The sequence below is a fragment of the Microtus pennsylvanicus genome, chromosome 14 (genome assembly GCF_037038515.1).
Source record: "Microtus pennsylvanicus isolate mMicPen1 chromosome 14, mMicPen1.hap1, whole genome shotgun sequence".
NCBI lineage: Eukaryota > Metazoa > Chordata > Mammalia > Rodentia > Cricetidae > Microtus > Microtus pennsylvanicus.
In genome coordinates, this window is record NC_134592.1 from 31,192,790 (window position 1) to 31,209,332 (window position 16,543).

At 50.8% G+C, this 16,543-nt stretch overlaps 1 protein-coding gene across 2 annotated transcripts; it reads left to right on the forward strand.

Moving 5' to 3' along the window:
• Nucleotides 1-1,341: 1,341 nt before the first annotated feature.
• On the forward strand, nucleotides 1,342-15,904 carry Abcd4 (ATP binding cassette subfamily D member 4). Of its 2 annotated transcripts, none has more exons than XM_075947869.1 (19): nucleotides 1,342-1,535; nucleotides 3,233-3,351; nucleotides 3,477-3,604; nucleotides 4,681-4,820; nucleotides 5,799-5,915; nucleotides 6,229-6,354; nucleotides 6,919-6,969; nucleotides 9,229-9,323; nucleotides 9,582-9,703; nucleotides 9,782-9,873; nucleotides 10,011-10,100; nucleotides 12,057-12,265; nucleotides 12,400-12,491; nucleotides 13,131-13,167; nucleotides 13,488-13,537; nucleotides 14,223-14,275; nucleotides 14,563-14,639; nucleotides 15,162-15,277; nucleotides 15,434-15,904. In XM_075947869.1, the coding sequence occupies exons 1-19, from the start codon at nucleotides 1,498-1,500 to the stop codon at nucleotides 15,500-15,502; spliced, it is 1,821 nt and encodes a 606-aa protein (XP_075803984.1). In that variant the 5' UTR covers nucleotides 1,342-1,497; the 3' UTR covers nucleotides 15,503-15,904. The 2 variants fall into 2 exon arrangements, with proteins under 2 accessions (XP_075803984.1, XP_075803986.1); XM_075947871.1 differs by lacking the exon at nucleotides 1,342-1,535 and adding an exon at nucleotides 1,610-1,724.
• Nucleotides 15,905-16,543: the final 639 nt, after the last annotated feature.

Here is a 16,543-nt window from a genome sequence, read left to right on the forward strand (position 1 = left end):
CCTTTTAGCACTACATCAGCCAGGCAGTGGTAGCAACCGCCCCCCCAACCCCAACACTCAGGAGGCAGAGGCAGGCGGATCTCTTAGTTAGAGGCCAGCCTGGATAGTTCGAGTTCCAGGACAGCCAGGGCTGTACAAAGAAACCCTGTTTTGAAAAAAAGAAAAGAAAAGAAAGAAAGAAAGAACAGCAACAAAACCCAAACCATTCAACCAACCAAAACCCCACTATTACTCAGTATTATTGAAAACAACAATGATTAAGTCAGAATCTTCTTCCCAATTTTTTTCTTGAGGCAGGTCTCCTGCAGTCCAGGCTGGTCATGAACTCTGCACTTTCTGTGTAACTGAGGCATATCTTGAATTCCTGATCTTCCTGCTTATACCGCCTCGTTCTAGAATTACAGGCTTGCACAGCCATATTTGGCTGGAAAACTGACTTATATGTTTATTTTTGTAGTGCTGGGGACGGAACCGAGGGCCTTATGTATTCCAGGCAAGCCCTTTACCACTGTGCTACATCTTCCTGACTTAAAAATTCACTTTAGGGCCAGGCGGTGGTTGCGCACGCCTTTAATCCCAGCACTTGGGATGCGGAGGGCGAGGGCAGAGGAAGATGAATCTCTGCGAGTTCGAGGCCGGTCTGGTCTACAGAGTGATTTCCAGAACAGCAAGGACTACATAGAGAAACCCTGTTTCGACCCTTGCTCCACCTCTCCCTTTCAAAAAAAAAAAAAAAAGTTCACTTTCTGGAACGTCCTAAAGAGAGGCTCAGCGGTTGTAAGCACTGGCTGCTCTTTCAGAGGCTCAGGGTCTGTAACTTGAGTACAGACACACTCCGATGCCCTCTTCCGGCCTCTGTAAGCACCAGGCACGCACGTGGTACTCAGACATATATGCAGGCAAAACATCCATATACATAAAATAATATATATTAAAAAAAAAAACACGTGTAAATTGTTCTGGGACTAACGAGCTCACCCGGCGAAGGCTCCTGCCACCAGTCCTGACAACTTAAGTTTGCTCCTAGGAACCCTCAGGATGGAAGGAGAAAACTGACTCTTTGTATTGTCCTGACTTCCACACTTGAGCCATGGTTCGTGTGAGCACACACAAACGCACACACACATATAATCTATATATGTGTGTATTTATGCATATACATATTCACATATATATTTCTTTTAAGATCACGCTGACTTCTCTGGGAGATGTTTACATTCCGAACTACCTGTTGTCAAAAGAAACCTCCCAGACCCAGAGGGGACGCTCTAGCCGCCGGGCCAGCTCCATAAATTCTGGCTATTCTCTTGCTTTTTCCGGAAAGCCTGCGCTTCCGGGAGCGGCCGCGGCGCCCGAGCCGTCCTCTCTAGCCCCCGCGTCTCTGTGGTCGCTGGCGCCCCTCCCCTTTCCTCCCGGGGCGGGGCCCCGAGCTCTGCGGACTCTGCCCGGGGTGGGCAGGGGGCTGGCTCGGCTGGCTCATCGGTCGCATCCCGGGTGATGGCGGTCCCAGGGCCCGCAGCCCGAGCTGGCGCCAGGTGAGCAGGGCTAGTAAGGACAGCCGGTAGACGAGGACGCCCTGTCTGGGCAGTGGGGAAGGGCTTGCTGTCCCCGTCGAGTCCTTTCTCGCAACTCTCCTTTTAGTTCTCCGCGCTCTTTGGAATCCCGGCTTCACAGAGCGGTGCTGACTCTGCTTCATTCTTGGAACTGAGGACACCCCTCTATTGGTAGATTTCTCCCTTGGTTCGCATTCTCAATCCCAGTCCGCTCCTCGGACACCCCCCACCCCCATCCTGTGTATTAATTTTTTCAGACACCTTCACTTAAATTGTCATGTTATCTTTAAAAAAAAGTAGCTAGATAGATTTTGAGTTCATGTAAACAATATGTTGTGGGTTTTTTTGTGGTGTGTTTTTGTTTTTTTGTTTGTTTGTTTTGTTTTTCAAGACAGGGTTTCTCTGTGTAGCACTAGCTGTCCTGGAACTCGATCTTTAGACCAGGCTGGCCCCTAACTCACATAGATCCTCCTGCCTCTGCCTCCCGAATGCTGTGATTAAAGGCGTGCTCCACCACTATCCAGTTTACATGTTGTGATTTTTAAAAACAGAAAAAAATGAAAGAAAGAAAAAGAAAAAAAAATCAAAAACTTAAAATCAAGCTTTGGGTTTTGAGGTCATCCATGCTATATGAGCTTTCACTCCTGAATGTGGCCTGGTATCACCCTTATTACTTAGACTATTCCTCTCATTTCCCTAGCAATGGGCACCTAGATTCCAATACCAAACACCGTGAACTGTGATGGGTATTCCTGCAGTTATCTCTTGGTAGATGTTGCTGATTTTGATCTGGGCTGTCCACCCCGGAGATAAGATGCTGAGCTGTACTTATTTCTACAAGGTTGCTCTTTGGAGTGGTCACGACCAGTTTATCCTTCCTGACAGCAGTATTTAAAGGTTCTGGTTCCCTTTATTTCCATCCCCAGTATCTGGTATTGTTTAGGTACCCTTGCCAATATGTATCAATTTGATGTGTGTAAGATAGTGTTCTATTGTGCTAACTTCAGTTTTATTTTGTGTGTGAGTGTGTGTGTGTGTGTGTGTGTGTGTGTGTGTGCCATGACACATGTATGGAGTCAGGGAACAACTTTAAGGAGTTGGTTCTTTCCACACTGGGACCTGGGGATGGAATTCAGGTCTTAAAGACAAACTTTACCAGCTGAGGCATCTTGTCAGCCACCCTGTGCTGACTCAATACACTACTGGGCGTGTAGAGTGCCCCTTCCACAGGCTGTTTATCTCCTTTCCCCACTTTCCTTTGAAATATAGCTGACTTGCAGAAATTCCTTGCATGCTCCAGATTGTCATTCCTTACTCATTTTGTTCTGTAAATGCCTTTTCTCGTTTAATCAAAATCTGTGGTACTGTGTTGAATAAAAATACTTCAGTGTAAATTAAGCCCATTAGTTTTACCCTATATAGTTTGTAGGTTTGGGGTCTTTTCTGAGAAATGTCTTCCCACTGTATCATAAAGTATTGCCACTAAAATACTAAAATACTTTTTTTTTTTACATTTGCTTCTGTTAGGTTAGTAGTGTCACTTTTTGCTCTGATGTCCTCAGCATTCATAAGCCATTCTCTGTGCAAAGCCTGGACCCTCTGTAAAGAATGAGGCCAAGCTGGGTACCTCCCATAAGGCTCTGTCCTCTGAGCCTTCTCTCCATGTCTGACATCTGCAGGCCCAGGATAGATCTGCAACTTGTCCAGCGGTTCCTGAGGATACAGAAGGTTTTCTTTCCTTCTTGGTCATCACAGAATGTCTTAATGTTCATGACGCTCTTGTGTGTGACCCTCCTGGGTAAGTGAGTGGGCTGTGGGGGATGGGACAGAGCCTGGGTTTAGGAGTCCTTTCCTTGTCTCTGGCAGGAGGAAGTGTCGTCTTTCCTTCCCCCTTTGATTTCTGGCTCCTCTCCCTCCCCACAGAGCAATTGGTGATCTACCAAGTTGGCTTGATCCCCAGTCAGTATTATGGGGTTCTGGGAAACAAAGACTTGGATGGATTTAAGGCCCTGACCTTCCTGGCCGTGGCGCTCATTGTTCTCAACTCCACCGTAAGGACTCCCCTTGGCTCTGTGGTCCCCTTCTCCTATCTAGGGGAATGCTTGGTAGCACCTAATGTTCAGGAAGCAGGAACCAAGCTCGGGGTGTCTTTCTGCCGCTTTCTGGCAAGTAACAGTTTCCCTGAAGGACAGAACCTGAGGCAGGGCCTTGATCTTGCTATTGGCCTACTTGGAATGGACTTTCTGGTTTAACACTCAGGAGAAATAGTCAGTGTCCCTTCCCATCCCAGAACTCTAGTTTCAGGGAACTCAGCACACTTTAAAACCCGTATCTGCAGCCAGGGAGCTGCTGCTTCTCTGGCAGCTGAGGCTGTGGCTCAGCCCGAGTGGTGTCACACCTCCAGCCTTCCTCCTGCTTCTTTCTTGTCCTTCCACTACGTGAGTTAGTGACACCCTACTTGTTTATCAACTCTATTGGCTCTTCTTTCACGTCTTCCTCAATTTCCTTTTGTTTTCTCCATCAGCTTCAACCCCATCTCCATATATGCTTGCTCTCTCAGTTGACAGCTGCTGCCACACTCCTTGCTGGCTTGTGAATTTCCCTAGGGCTCAGCGTGAGGCTCTTCAGGAAGGGCAGGTGATGGAGCAAGGCTCTCCCAAGACCCAGCCTCCATCAGGCTGGACTAGCAGCAGTTTCTGGGGCTGCCCTTTCTTGTCTTTAGGTGACCACTGGGGTACTTTCAGCCAGTAAGACCTCAGATATGTGGAGGCCTCGTCCATGCTTGGGGGCAGAGGAGTAGATCATACATGGAGCAGACATGGGGCTCCCTGTCTCCAGCTGCAGCTCTGCTCTCAGTTGAGACACACACTGCAGAAAGGGGCTTATGGGGCTTGCCTTTGGGAAGCCTGTTGGGATTTGTTGAAGGAGTAGGCACGTGAGCGAATGGGGAAGGGAAATCTCGTGATTTGAAACCTTAGAAGGGAACTATCCCTGAAGTGAGCCGAGTGGCTTCTGCCTCATCAGCAGAAGCTCCTGCCAGCTCTGAGCTTTGAACCTAGAATCGTAGGAAGCCATCTTTTTCCTCCCCTCCCTTCCCCCTTTCCCCCCACCCCCACCCTGTGCACAGCTGAAGAGCTTTGACCAGTTCACCTGCAACCTGCTGTATGTGAACTGGAGGAAGGACCTCACCGAGCACCTGCACAACCTGTACTTCCGGGCCCGAGTGTACTACACCCTCAACGTGCTGCGGGATGACATCGATAATCCGTAGGCATCCCTCTCCATCCTTGCTGTCCCCTGATGGCTCTGTGTGGCCAGCTTAGTCCTGCAGACTCCTGGCCACGCTTGTCTGCAGGAGGCCGGTGCTGCTGCCCAGAGCTGTGTAGGGAAGATGTTCTGCAGAGAGATGCTGGGGCTGAGAATAGGGAGCTAAAAGAAAGTGATTAGGAGCAGTTCCTTTTAGCCCGTTTCAAATAATTGAGTTGAAATGAAGTAAATGAAGGAAGCATCCTTGCCAGGCAACAAGCTCTTGGATGTGCAGCGGGGCAGGAAAGCAGAAGGAAAAGAAAATTTTAGATCCCTATTCTGTCACCGCCCTGCCTCTAGCGCTTATGTTCAGTAAGTCTTCGTTTTCCTGTACAATGACGATCACAATAGTCCTGTCTCAGAGGATGTGGTCAGGTGAACTGACACTGTCCCTGGTGGGGCCAGTGTCGTACCCGACATCAAGTGTGGCAGCGTAAGCTGAAATTTTAGAGGTGAGGGATTGCAGAAGGGCTCGTGGGAATAGGGGTCAGGGTGGCCCTGGTGGTGAGATGGGACCTGTGGGATCTCCCCCTCACTCACCAGCCACAGCCTGTGCTGCCTGCCTGGGGTGACCTTTCCTCAGCTCAGGCTGAGCTTCCCAGGGAAGGTCCTGAGAAGATGGGCTCTTCATGATGACTCAGCCCTGGTGAAACTGTCACAACCAGCCCTGACCTGGAGTCGCCCCGGGTCTGTAGAGATAAGGGAGGATTGAGATTAAGGAGAGCGTGTTCTTTACCATGCAGAAAGAAAGCTCTATCCTCAGATTTCCGTGGGTCTTCTGATGGTTTGGTTTTCTTTTCCTCTTCTGTATGGTAAATTGAGACATCAGTCTAGAATCCTGGTGAGGGTCTAAGGACTGTGTGTCTGGGTCAGTCAGGGTTGGAAGTGGAGGTCCCCAACTCACTGGGCTCAGCTCCTCTTCCGTGTTGGCGGCTGTAGGGACCAGCGCATCAGCCAGGACGTGGAGCGGTTCTGCAGGCAGCTCAGCAGTATGACCAGCCGGCTGATCGTCTCCCCCTTCACCCTGGCCTACTACACGTACCAGTGCTTCCAAAGGTGCAGCCTCTCTCTCCAGGGGTCCTCCCCAGCCTGAGCCTCCCACACCCAGGGCAGGGCAGGGTCCAAGAGAGGCTCTTCTTTCCCACCCGCACCTCAGGGAGGCTTCCCAGCACACTGCTCATGACCCCGCCCCCTCTTTGGTCTTGGGATATTTCACCACTGGCTCAGTAGCTTTAGCCAGGTGTCAGATGTCACAGGGATGCAGAGCTCCATCAGGGGCTACCTGAGAGGGACGAGGCTGGAAGGGGGTTCACCAAGCTAAGTGTGTGGCATCCCACAACCCCCCTCACCCTCCGTTTCTGTCTTCCAGCACAGGCTGGCTCGGGCCTGTGTGCATTTTTGGATATTTCATCATGGGAACCATGGTGAACAAGGCTTTGATGGGGCCCATTGTGACGAAGCTGGTGCAGCAGGAGAAGCTGGAGGGGGATTTTAGGTGTGTCTTCTTGGGTAAGATTAAGGGACAAGGTAATTTCTGTTCCAGCTACTAGCCATGTGTAATCTCCTGGAGGAAATGGGTATTATATGCATCTTGAGATATCCGTTTCCGTTCTGTCATCTCTGAAGTGAAAATGTACTTGTCTATTGAGAGAACTGTGAGAATTAGGGACATCGTGCATGTGACGCAGTGAGAAAGGTGTGGCTTGACCAGCATCAGCATCCTCTGGGGGCCTTTTCACAAGCTCGTGGTTCAGCTGCCCAGTCTCTTGGACCAGCAACATCCTGCCCCTGCCCCTGCTTCTTGCCTTAGTTAAGCTAGGCATAGGGGAGGAGGTCCCGTAGACAAGAATACACCCGACTCATTCCAGCAAGCTGAAGTCAGCACTGTTTGTACAGTTCCTGCTGCCCCACCCAAGCCCTGGGGGTTTCACCCTTGTGACAGCCCAGGGAAAGGCAGCCACGGTCCACAGGGAGCTGCTGGACCCTATGTTGTATGGGTGTGGACTTGCTCTCCATCCAGGGCTCCCAGCACCAGCACCTTTGCCTTCTATCTACCTAGGTTCAAGCACATGCAGATTCGAGTGAATGCCGAGCCCGCCGCTTTCTACAGGTGAGCCTAACAGAGGAAGTTCCCCTTCTCCCCACGTTAGTATTAGGAAGGGAAAGATAAAGACCGCAACCCTCCTGGTACCGTAAACTGTGACCTTCTCCCCAGCCTCCTCTCTGTCCTCAGGTACAGGGACTGCTTGTGAAGCTGGTGGCTTCGTTAGTTAGTCTCAATGGCCTAATATGGGTTCTAAAATGACCAAGGGAAAAGATGAGTGGGTGACTTCATCCTGACTGAGGCCTTGCCTTTGTCTCTCTTGCTGTCTGTGGAGTGACTTTCTCTGTCTCTGCAGCGTGGGGGTGGGGGTGGGCTCCTCACAGAAGGTCACATCTACACTTGCTGGAGCCAAGGGCCTGGGGTCTTGCTGGGTGTTGTGGAGTTGCTTCCTTCCTGGACCAGGGCAGGTCCTAGTGTCTGGGCTGGTAGCATAGGCTGTATTTAAGAAGCTGAATTATTCCCTGGCTCCCCTGTTCATGGGGAAATCTAATAGATCCTCTGTGCTCAGTCAATCTCTACTGCAGTTAGCAGCCCCCTCCACATGGGGACACCAGGAACACAGACTCTGAGATGAGCCAGGAGGGCATGGTGGCGCACACCTTCGATCCAGACTCAGGAGGCAGAAGCAGGCAGATCTCTGAGTTGAAGGCCATCCAGGGCCTACATAGTGAGACTCTGTCTAAAAGAAAAAAAAAATACATAAAGGACCTGAGCTGGATTCTGGAGGTGGGATGAGTCCAGTGATGCCCGTGTTCTGGATTCAGCAGCTTCTGCTGTGAGATCCCAACAGGTTAGCTCTTACAGCGGCAGACTGCTCCTCCTGACGACTCTGCCAACTTAAAATACCCCCTTCTTCTCCCCAGTTTTTCTTTTTTTTTTAAATATTTATTTCTTTATTATGTATACAATATTCTGTCTGTGTGTATGCCTGCAGGCCAGCAGAGGACACCAGACCCCATTACAGATGATTGTGAGCCATCCTGTGGTTGCTGGGAATTGAACTCAGGACCTTTGGAAGAGCAGGCAATGCTCTTAACCTCTGAGCCATCTCTCCAGCACCCCCCCCCCCCAGTTTTTCTTGTGGAGAATTTCTGCCAAGGCTTGAAGCCTTTTAAGTTACCTCCCCTGGGGAGCTGACCAAGACTCCCTTAGTGGACACACCTGTTTGCTGCCATAGTGCTGAGGACACAGTTGGCACTCCGTATTCCTAGAGGCAAGGCCACCTGCCATCTACTGTGAGTTTCTTTTCTTTTTCCGAGATAGGGTTTCTCAGTGCACCCCTGGCTGCCCTGGAACTCGCTCTGTAGAGCAGGCTGGCCTCAAACTCACAGAGATCCACCTGCCTCCTGAGTGCTGGAATTAAAGGCAAGCACCGTCACCACCCAGCCTGACTTTAATTTTTAAATTTTTAAAAAAAATTTTTTTTTTACTTTATTTGTAGGTATGTGTGTAGGGTGTGTGCTGGTGTCATTAGGGGCCAGAAGTGGGTACTGGTTCCACTGATTCTGGAGTTACAGGCAGTTGTGAGCTACTTAGTGTAGCTGCTGGGATTGGAACAGCACACTCTGGAAGAAAGAGCAAGAGTGCTCTTAACCAGGCCTCCAGCCCCCTACTGCCTCGCTGTGTAGCCCTGGCTGTCCTGGTACTCTCTGTAAACAGGCTGGTCTCAAGCTCACAGAGATAAGTGCTGGGATTGTAGGTGTGCACCACTATGCTGGGTTAAAGTTTTTAAGATTTCCTTATTTTATGTGTATGAGTGCTTTGCTTGCATGTATATCTGTACTATCTGTGTGCCTGGTACCCGCTGAGGTCAGAGGAGGCAGTCAGATCTCCTGGAACCGGAGTAACAAGCAGCTATGAGCTGCCATGTACTTGCTGGGAGTTGAACCCAGGTCCTCTATAAGAGCAACAAGGGCTGAGCCTTCTTTTCAGTGCCCCCATAGAACTCTTAAATCACTATCTAACGTACTATGTAGCTGTCACTGGTTCAATTGTAAAGTAAGAAAGGTGTTAGAAGTTTACATAACTATTATTTTAACAGAAACCAGCCAGAGTTTTGGATCTGAACCAGGTTTGGCCAACTTCAGAATTCATGACCACAGACTGAGTAGCAGGGCTCAAGCTGTGGATGTTCACGGAAGAGAGTGTCTGAGGCTAGGATCAAGCATGGGCGTGGTCTCTAAAGGAGGCTGTGGTGGGGGTGAAGGTGCCCCAGCCTTGCTGTGCCCCCTGCAAGTCCTGAGACATCTCATTCTTTTCCATCAGAGCTGGGCTCGTAGAACACATGAGAACGGACCGCAGGCTGCAGAGACTCCTTCAAACCCAGAGAGAGCTGATGTCCAGGGAGCTCTGGCTGTACAGTAGGCAGAGGGGCCCTGGGAGGTGGGACCACAGGATGGGGGTGGTCCGATTAACACCTCATCCGCACACCACTCCTACTGTCTGCCTGCCCTGGTTAGGGATCCATTTCCTGAAAGGATTAACCAGGGGAGCCATTGCCTTTGCTGTGGGTATCCTAGGGGAGTGTGGCCTTGCTTGGCTTTCTGCTCCACATCCTAAGGGTTCCCCGGCAGAACACATGGGTGTCTCCTGGGTCTCACAAAATCTGTTTCCTACAGTTGGTATCAACACCTTTGATTATCTGGGCAGCATTCTGAGCTACGTTGTCATCGCGATCCCCATTTTCAGTGGGATCTATGGCGACCTGAGCCCCACAGAGCTCAGCACCCTGGTCAGCAAGGTGAGGTCGCTTCTGATAAACCCTTTCCCTGTGGCCCAGTGCCCGGGGCCTGCGCTCACTGCTCTCTGTCCTGACCAGAATGCCTTTGTGTGTATCTACCTCATCAACTGCTTCACCCAGCTCATTGACCTGTCCACCACATTCTCAGACGTCGCTGGTTATACGCACAGGTGAGCAGGGTGTGCCACTAGAAAACACTGAGCGGGGAAGGACAGAATCCCACTGTGTGTCAGCGGGCGGGAGACAGGAAGGCGTTTCCCCTTCACCCAGCGTCGAGATCCCGCCTTAGTTCTTCCTTCTTGCCCAGGATTGGAGAGCTTCAGGAGGCCCTGCTGGACATGTCCCGAAAATCCCAAGACTGTGAGAGCCTGGGCGAGAGTGAGTGGGATTTGAGCAAGTGAGTACCGAGCTGTAGTGCGGGTGGAAAAACACGATTATCACCAGCTCAAGTGAATGTGGAGCCCACTCCCGGCTAGGCAGTGGAGATAAGGAGTGGGTGGAAGAACACGGTGATCACCAGCTGATGTGAATGTGGAGCCCCCTCCCCTAGACAGCGGAGATAAGGAGTGGGTGGAAGCAATCTTCATGCTGTACTAAGTGCATTATAAGTGTACACTGTTGGCTGACACCTTCGTCCTGGCACCCGTTGTATAGATTTACATCATTCTCCAGCAAATGTGCACACCTTCTGCCTGGCACCGTAACAAAACAAAAAGCCAGGCGCGGTGGCTTACACTTTTAATCCCAGTACTTAGAAGGCTAAGGCAGAAGGATTGTTTAAGACCACCCTGAACTGTATGGTGAGACCCTGGCTAAATAAAATAAATATTATATTTTATGAATGTATCAATAAAAATATAGAAAATAAATGAATAAAAAAAAAAGAGGGGTTGGGGAGATGGCTCAGTGGGTAAGGTGCTTGAGGATTTAGGTTCAAGTCTCTAGCGATCGCACAGAAGCCAGTGTGTGTCTTTAATACTACCACAGGGTGGTGGCAACAGGCAGCTCTCAAGGGTTCAGTATCTGGTCAGCCTTGGCAAACAGTGAGCTCCAGGTTTAGACCTAAGACGGAACACACATGACATGACTTCTGGTCACATATGCACACACTTACGTGCACCACACAGGACAAAAATAATCTTTTGTTTTTTTAAAAAAAAGAAGAAAAATCTGAACAATGCCCTCCTTATCTCTTCTTTCCGCTGAGCCCACCACTGCCCCTTTCCCAGGGTGCCCCTTGTTTCCGTGCCTCCCTCAGGCTCAGAGATATCTTTATTCATACATCCCTGGAGTCCCGCAGTGTTTCATCTCAAGGGCAAATTACTTAACCGTTCTGAGTATCATTTCCTTTATCTCTATATAAAGGATAGTAATGAAATCCTCCTCCTCAGAAGTAAAAATCAGTTGTCATCCTTGAAAAGTTCTTAAACAGTGGCCACCTTTCAAAAATGGAAATCTGGGGCCGGGCGGTGGTGGCGCACGCCTTTAATCCCAGCACTCGGGAGGCAGAGGCAGGCGGATCTCTGGGAGTTCGAGGCCAGCCTGGTCTACAGAGCTAGTTCCAGGACAGGCTCCAAAGCCACAGAGAAACCCTGTCTCGAAAAACCAAAAAAAAAAAAAAAAATTAAAAAATAAAAATAAAAAAAATAAAAAATGGAAATCTGGCTGGGTGTGACACGGGTGTGACCCATGCCTTTAATCCTAGGCCACGGGAGCAGAGGATCTCTGAGTTGGAGGCCAGCCCGATCCACAGAGCAGGTTCCAGGATGGCTTGCGCTATGCTGTCAGAAAAGAGGAACAAACCCCACTAATACTAGCATGAAGTCGTGTAGTCCTGGACAAGTCACTTAGCCATCTGAGCTGGGTTTTTATCAGCCAAGCAGGGCAACCTTCACTGTTCATGGCTGCCAAGACTGATTAAGATAAGTCACGTAGGGCTGGTCACACTGGGTCACAGGTCAGTGCCCCAGCTCCAGCTTCATGCTGATTCGTAGGCTGCCATGACATTTCTACCACAGGCCACCTTAAATGACAGGACCTTTCTCACAGTTCTGCAGACTAGGAATTTAAGGTCTGGGTTAGAGTGGGTGAGTTTGGTTTCTCCCGAGTCACCTTGGCTCCCAGATGGTTACTTCCACGTTTGTGGTCACTTGGCCTCCCTGCAAGCCCTGTCCCTGGGGTCCACTCTGACAGCCTGTTTTAACATCACCCCATCTTGTGCTTTACACCCTGAAGTATGAGGATTGAAACGTCAGTGTCTGAGTTTGATGGGACAAAGGTGATGCTTCTAAGCCAAGCACTTTACTTGTACTTCTCTCACGGCCTGTCTTTCCACCTCCCTTCTCTGTCCCAGGGCCCCAGGGTGGCCAGTCACAGAGCCATCAGACACAGCTTTTCTGCTTGACCGGGTTTCCATCCTTTCCCCGTCCTCTGACAAGCCCCTGATCAAGGACCTGAGCTTGAAGATCTGTGAGGGGCAGAGTCTGCTCATCACAGGCAACACAGGCACCGGCAAGACCTCCCTGCTGAGGGTGCTGGGCGGTCTGTGGGAGAGCATGAAGGGTGAGCCAGCCCTCCCTGCCCCCGATGCAGCCTTGGCCCCGGTGGGCAGCGTGGTGGGAAGCGGGTGAGATGAGAGGAAAGGCAGGTACCTACTCTGCAAGGTCTCCCAATGGCGGCTCCTGTGGGCTCTGCAGGCTCAGTGCAGATGCTGACTGACTTTGGGCCCCACGGGGTGCTGTTCCTGCCACAGAAGCCGTTCTTCACTGATGGGACACTTCGGGAGCAGGTCAGCAGGGTCAGGGGTCCATCCCTCCAACTTCATTCCATCCACTTACATCCAGGACTTCTTAACAGTGTGACAGCCCTAAGCCCTAGGAGGTTAGCGCCAGTAAAGTGCTCCTGCCTGGGAGCTCCCAGCCTCTGAGAACGTACTATGCAGTATTTATGGATTGAACCCAGAGGACTTCCTAGGGTATCTAGCCAGTAACCCCGTCTGTTTGTTGGGCATTAGAGTTTGAGCTCAGAAGGTTCCAAGATTCTTGCCTCACAGACACTTCTAAAGGCTACAGCTGCCCCACTGGTTAATCTGTGTCTCCCCAAGCCGGGCGGTGGTGGCGCACGCCTTTAATCCCAGCACTCGGGAGGCAGAGGCAGGCGGATCTCTGTGAGTTCGAGACCAGCCTGGTCTACAAGAGCTAGTTCCAGGACAGGCTCCAAAACCACAGAGAAACCCTGTCTCGAAAAACCAAAAAAAAAAAAAAAAAAAATCTGTGTCTCCCCTACTGGGCCCTCAGCCTGGTGTCACCCCTCTGCTTAGAGGGGGAGGAGTCTGCTGCTGTGGGTGGTTCCTAGGGATGTTAAGGGGTGGGACTGAGTGCAGCTGGCTCTTCTCACCTGTCCTAGCCAGAGCTGTTCTTGTTTTCAGGTGATCTATCCCCTGAAGGAGATCTACCCTGACTCAGGTGAGCTGTCCCGCCTCAACTCCTGTCTTCTCACCCCAGTTGTCCCTGCTGTGCCTGGGTAGCCCCCCCCCCCCCCCGCCCCTGGAAGACTTTCTAGCCAGGCTGTTGGTTATCCTTTATCTGCTCACTATTTTGGGGTCCTCTTCTTGTCCTGTCTCCCTTTCCCGAAGAGAGACGCCACTGGAGAAGGTAAGCAAGTATTCCTCTCACAGGCTGTTCTGCTCTGAGGTTTGTCCGGGGCGTCTGCCCCTGCTGGGATGCGTGCCCTCCATCCTGCCCGCCTGAGGCCCCAGTGTACTGAAGAAGCCTCTGTTTTACAGGTTCTGCTGATGATGAGAGAATCATGAGGTTCTTGGAGTTGGCAGGCTTGGTGAGTGGGATGGGCGCTGGGGACTCAGGCTCACCTGAGCGCACTGGCCACAGGTAGCTGTTGGCCAGCGGAGCTGTTGCCATTCTGGACCCAAGACTGGGGCAAACGGGGAGTTACACGTTGGCAGTAGGAACGGCAGACAGGGTACAGGCAGTAAGGCGCTGTGCTCTTGCTCTCTGTAGAGATATTATTTTCATTTTTGGGGTGTGTTTGTGTGTTTTGGGTTCCAGGGATAGGGCTCAGGTTGCCAGGCAGGCTGGTATGGCAAGCACTCAACCCACTGAGCTATCACACCTCTGTGGAAAATTTTAAAACAATAACAAAGGGCTGGAGAGATGGCTCAGAGGTTAAGAGCACTGGCTGCTCTTCCAGAGGACCTGAGTTCAATTCCCAGCAACCACATGGTGGCTCACAACCATCTACAGTGAGATATGGTGTCCTCTTCTGGTGTACAAGCATACACGCAGACAGAACACTGTCTACATAATAAATAAATAAATCTTAAAAAAGAAACAATAACAGAGCTGACAGAGTGTGTCTGCTTCTTCTGTCACCGTCCTCCAGCTGGCCTGTAGTGCAGGTGACAACGCCCACCGTGGCAAAGCGCTGCTGTGTCGGCATAATGGGGATCTGGGACTGCAGAAAACGGGTGGACCGTGTGTGAACTTTGTGTCCTCTGTTCCAGTCCAGCTTGGTGGCAAGGACTGGAGGTCTGGACCAGCAGGTGGATTGGAACTGGTAAGGATGACTATTTCAGACAGCTCCTCCATGAAGACAGTGGGTCCCAGCAGCCCTGCAAAGGGACAGAATGACTCCTGTCACCAACAGCCAGATGTTGGGCTGGTCCACCTGTTCAGGGTCTGTATCTAGGGTGCGGTTTGGGCCTCACCTGCCTTGTGGCTAAGCGGGAGGGCCTCTGTCCTGCAACCAGTGTCTGCAGTGAGCTTGCTTCTTTCAAGACCTGTTCTTGGCAAAAGTCAAGTCGCCACCTCCTGTAAGGGCTCCCTTCTGGTTACTTTGCCTAGGTATGATGTCCTGTCACCAGGGGAGATGCAAAGACTGTCCTTCGCTCGCCTCTTCTACCTGCAGCCAAAGTACGCAGGTGAGGAGCGCACCGTGGGTGCAGGCGCCAGGTGCTGTGTGTGCTCGCAGATGCTCACAGCGTGTGGTCACATGCACCTGTGCGTACCTGTCCGTGACGAGGCATCCCTGTGTCCCCTGTCTGTGATGATCTTAGCCCTTTAGCATGGTCCTGAGAATGTAAATACCCATTATTAAACTTCCTCAGTTAGAGGGGTTGTGATTAGAGCTCTTTGGGTTCTGCCCTAGATGAGTGGGCATCCCCCAAGCTGTGTCTGGCAGGGGCATATATGTGTGGCGGGTATGGACGTCCTGGATTGTACAGTTTGTTATTTACCTGTAGGCAGCTGAGAGAGCTGGGCAGTGCCCACAGGTATGTTCTCTATCCTGGTGTGGCTCTCTTGGACGGTTGTCTCTTTGAGGCAGGGATCCTCTAAGCCAGGGCAGCTGTCTGTCCTCCACACCCCAGGGTGAATACGGGTTGGAGGAGTGACAGAGAGGGCAAGGGCAGGGCTGTGATCCTTTGCACCACGTGTGCTGTCAGTGCTTGATGAAGCCACCAGTGCCCTGACGGAGGAGGTGGAGAGTGAGCTCTATCGCCTTGGCCAACAACTGGGGATGACATTTATCAGCGTGGGACATCGGCCCAGCCTTGAGAAGGTACCCATGTCTCAGGGAAGGCCTGAGGAAGAGGAAGAACACAGAGGCCGGGCCTGGCCAGGACAGAGGCCCCTCAAATGAGGCGCTGGGGGGCAGAGGGGTTGGGTGACTGCCCTGGCAGCCGTCTGACCTCCATGGGGCAATGGTCTCTCGCAGTTTCACTCCTGGGTTCTGAAACTCTATGGAGGAGGACGGTGGGAACTGACCAGAATCAAAATGGAGTGAAGCCAAACATGGATGCACCAGGACAGCCAAGCCCTGGGTAGGCCTGCAGTGCCCAGGGCAGACGGCGGAGACTGGTGAGGCAAGAGGCCTCAGACTCACCTCAGGTTCTGTGTAGGAACCCTAGCAGCCGCGGGCCCTGCCAGGTGTGACCCTGCAGGGAACCTGAGGTCTCCCCAGCACTGCTCCTGTGATTTTTTTCCAAATGACTTCAGATGACAGTTGCTGAAGAAAAACCGAATGCACTAAAAAGTGCAAGATCAGAATGAGACGGCTGTGGGACTCAAGTATGCTGACTAAATTCAGTGATAGATTTTTTAAATTCTAATTAACCACTTAAATTTTATAAGGTTTTTTTTTTAAAAAAAAAAAAGAATAAACAATAAAAACGTGGTTTTTCTCTACTGTAGAGTGGTCTCTTTGATTGAGTCTCCAGACTTGTCCTGCACGGTGTGGAGGTCTGCTCTCCTACCTGCCAGGTGCTTCCACTCAGCCTGTGTCCCTCGCCTTCCACCAGAGCCTGGAGAGGACACATGTGGCCGGTGCCTGGACCACTGACCATGGGGACCCTCTGTCTTTGTTATCTTTCGTTCGTTTGTTTCATTACTGGGAATTGAACCTGCAGCTTATGACTCCTATGCAAGTGCTTTTCCATGGAGCTACATCTACATCCCCAGTTGTCTGTATTATCTAACTCGGAAGAAAATAATCCCTTTTTCCTTATCAGCTAAAATAAGGTTGATGGGTTTTGTCTTATTTTTGTTTCTCCTCCCCACACCAAAAAAAAAAATCTGTATTACAGAACAAGAAAAAAAATTAAGGGGGCTGAAGAGATGGCTCAGAGGTTAAGAGCATTGCCTGCTCTTCCAAAGGTCCTGAGTTCAATTCCCAGCAACCACATGGTGGCTCACAACCATCTGTAGTGAGTGAGGTCTGGTGCCCTCTTCTGGCCTGCAGGCATACACACAGACAGAACATTGTGTACATAATAAATAAATAAATATTTTTTAAAAACTTCTGTTTTATAATTTATATTTTATTATA

Bases quoted from the DNA above. Each gene is read 5' to 3' on its own strand.
- Abcd4 (XM_075947869.1), top strand. From the start codon at position 1,498: ATGGCGGTCCCAGGGCCCGCAGCCCGAGCTGGCGCCAG. The intron at 10,101-12,056 runs GTGAGTACCGAG...TCTCTGTCCCAG, and splicing joins AGTGAGTGGGATTTGAGCAA to GGCCCCAGGGTGGCCAGTCA. The intron at 12,266-12,399 runs GTGAGCCAGCCC...TGGGCTCTGCAG, and splicing joins TCTGTGGGAGAGCATGAAGG to GCTCAGTGCAGATGCTGACT.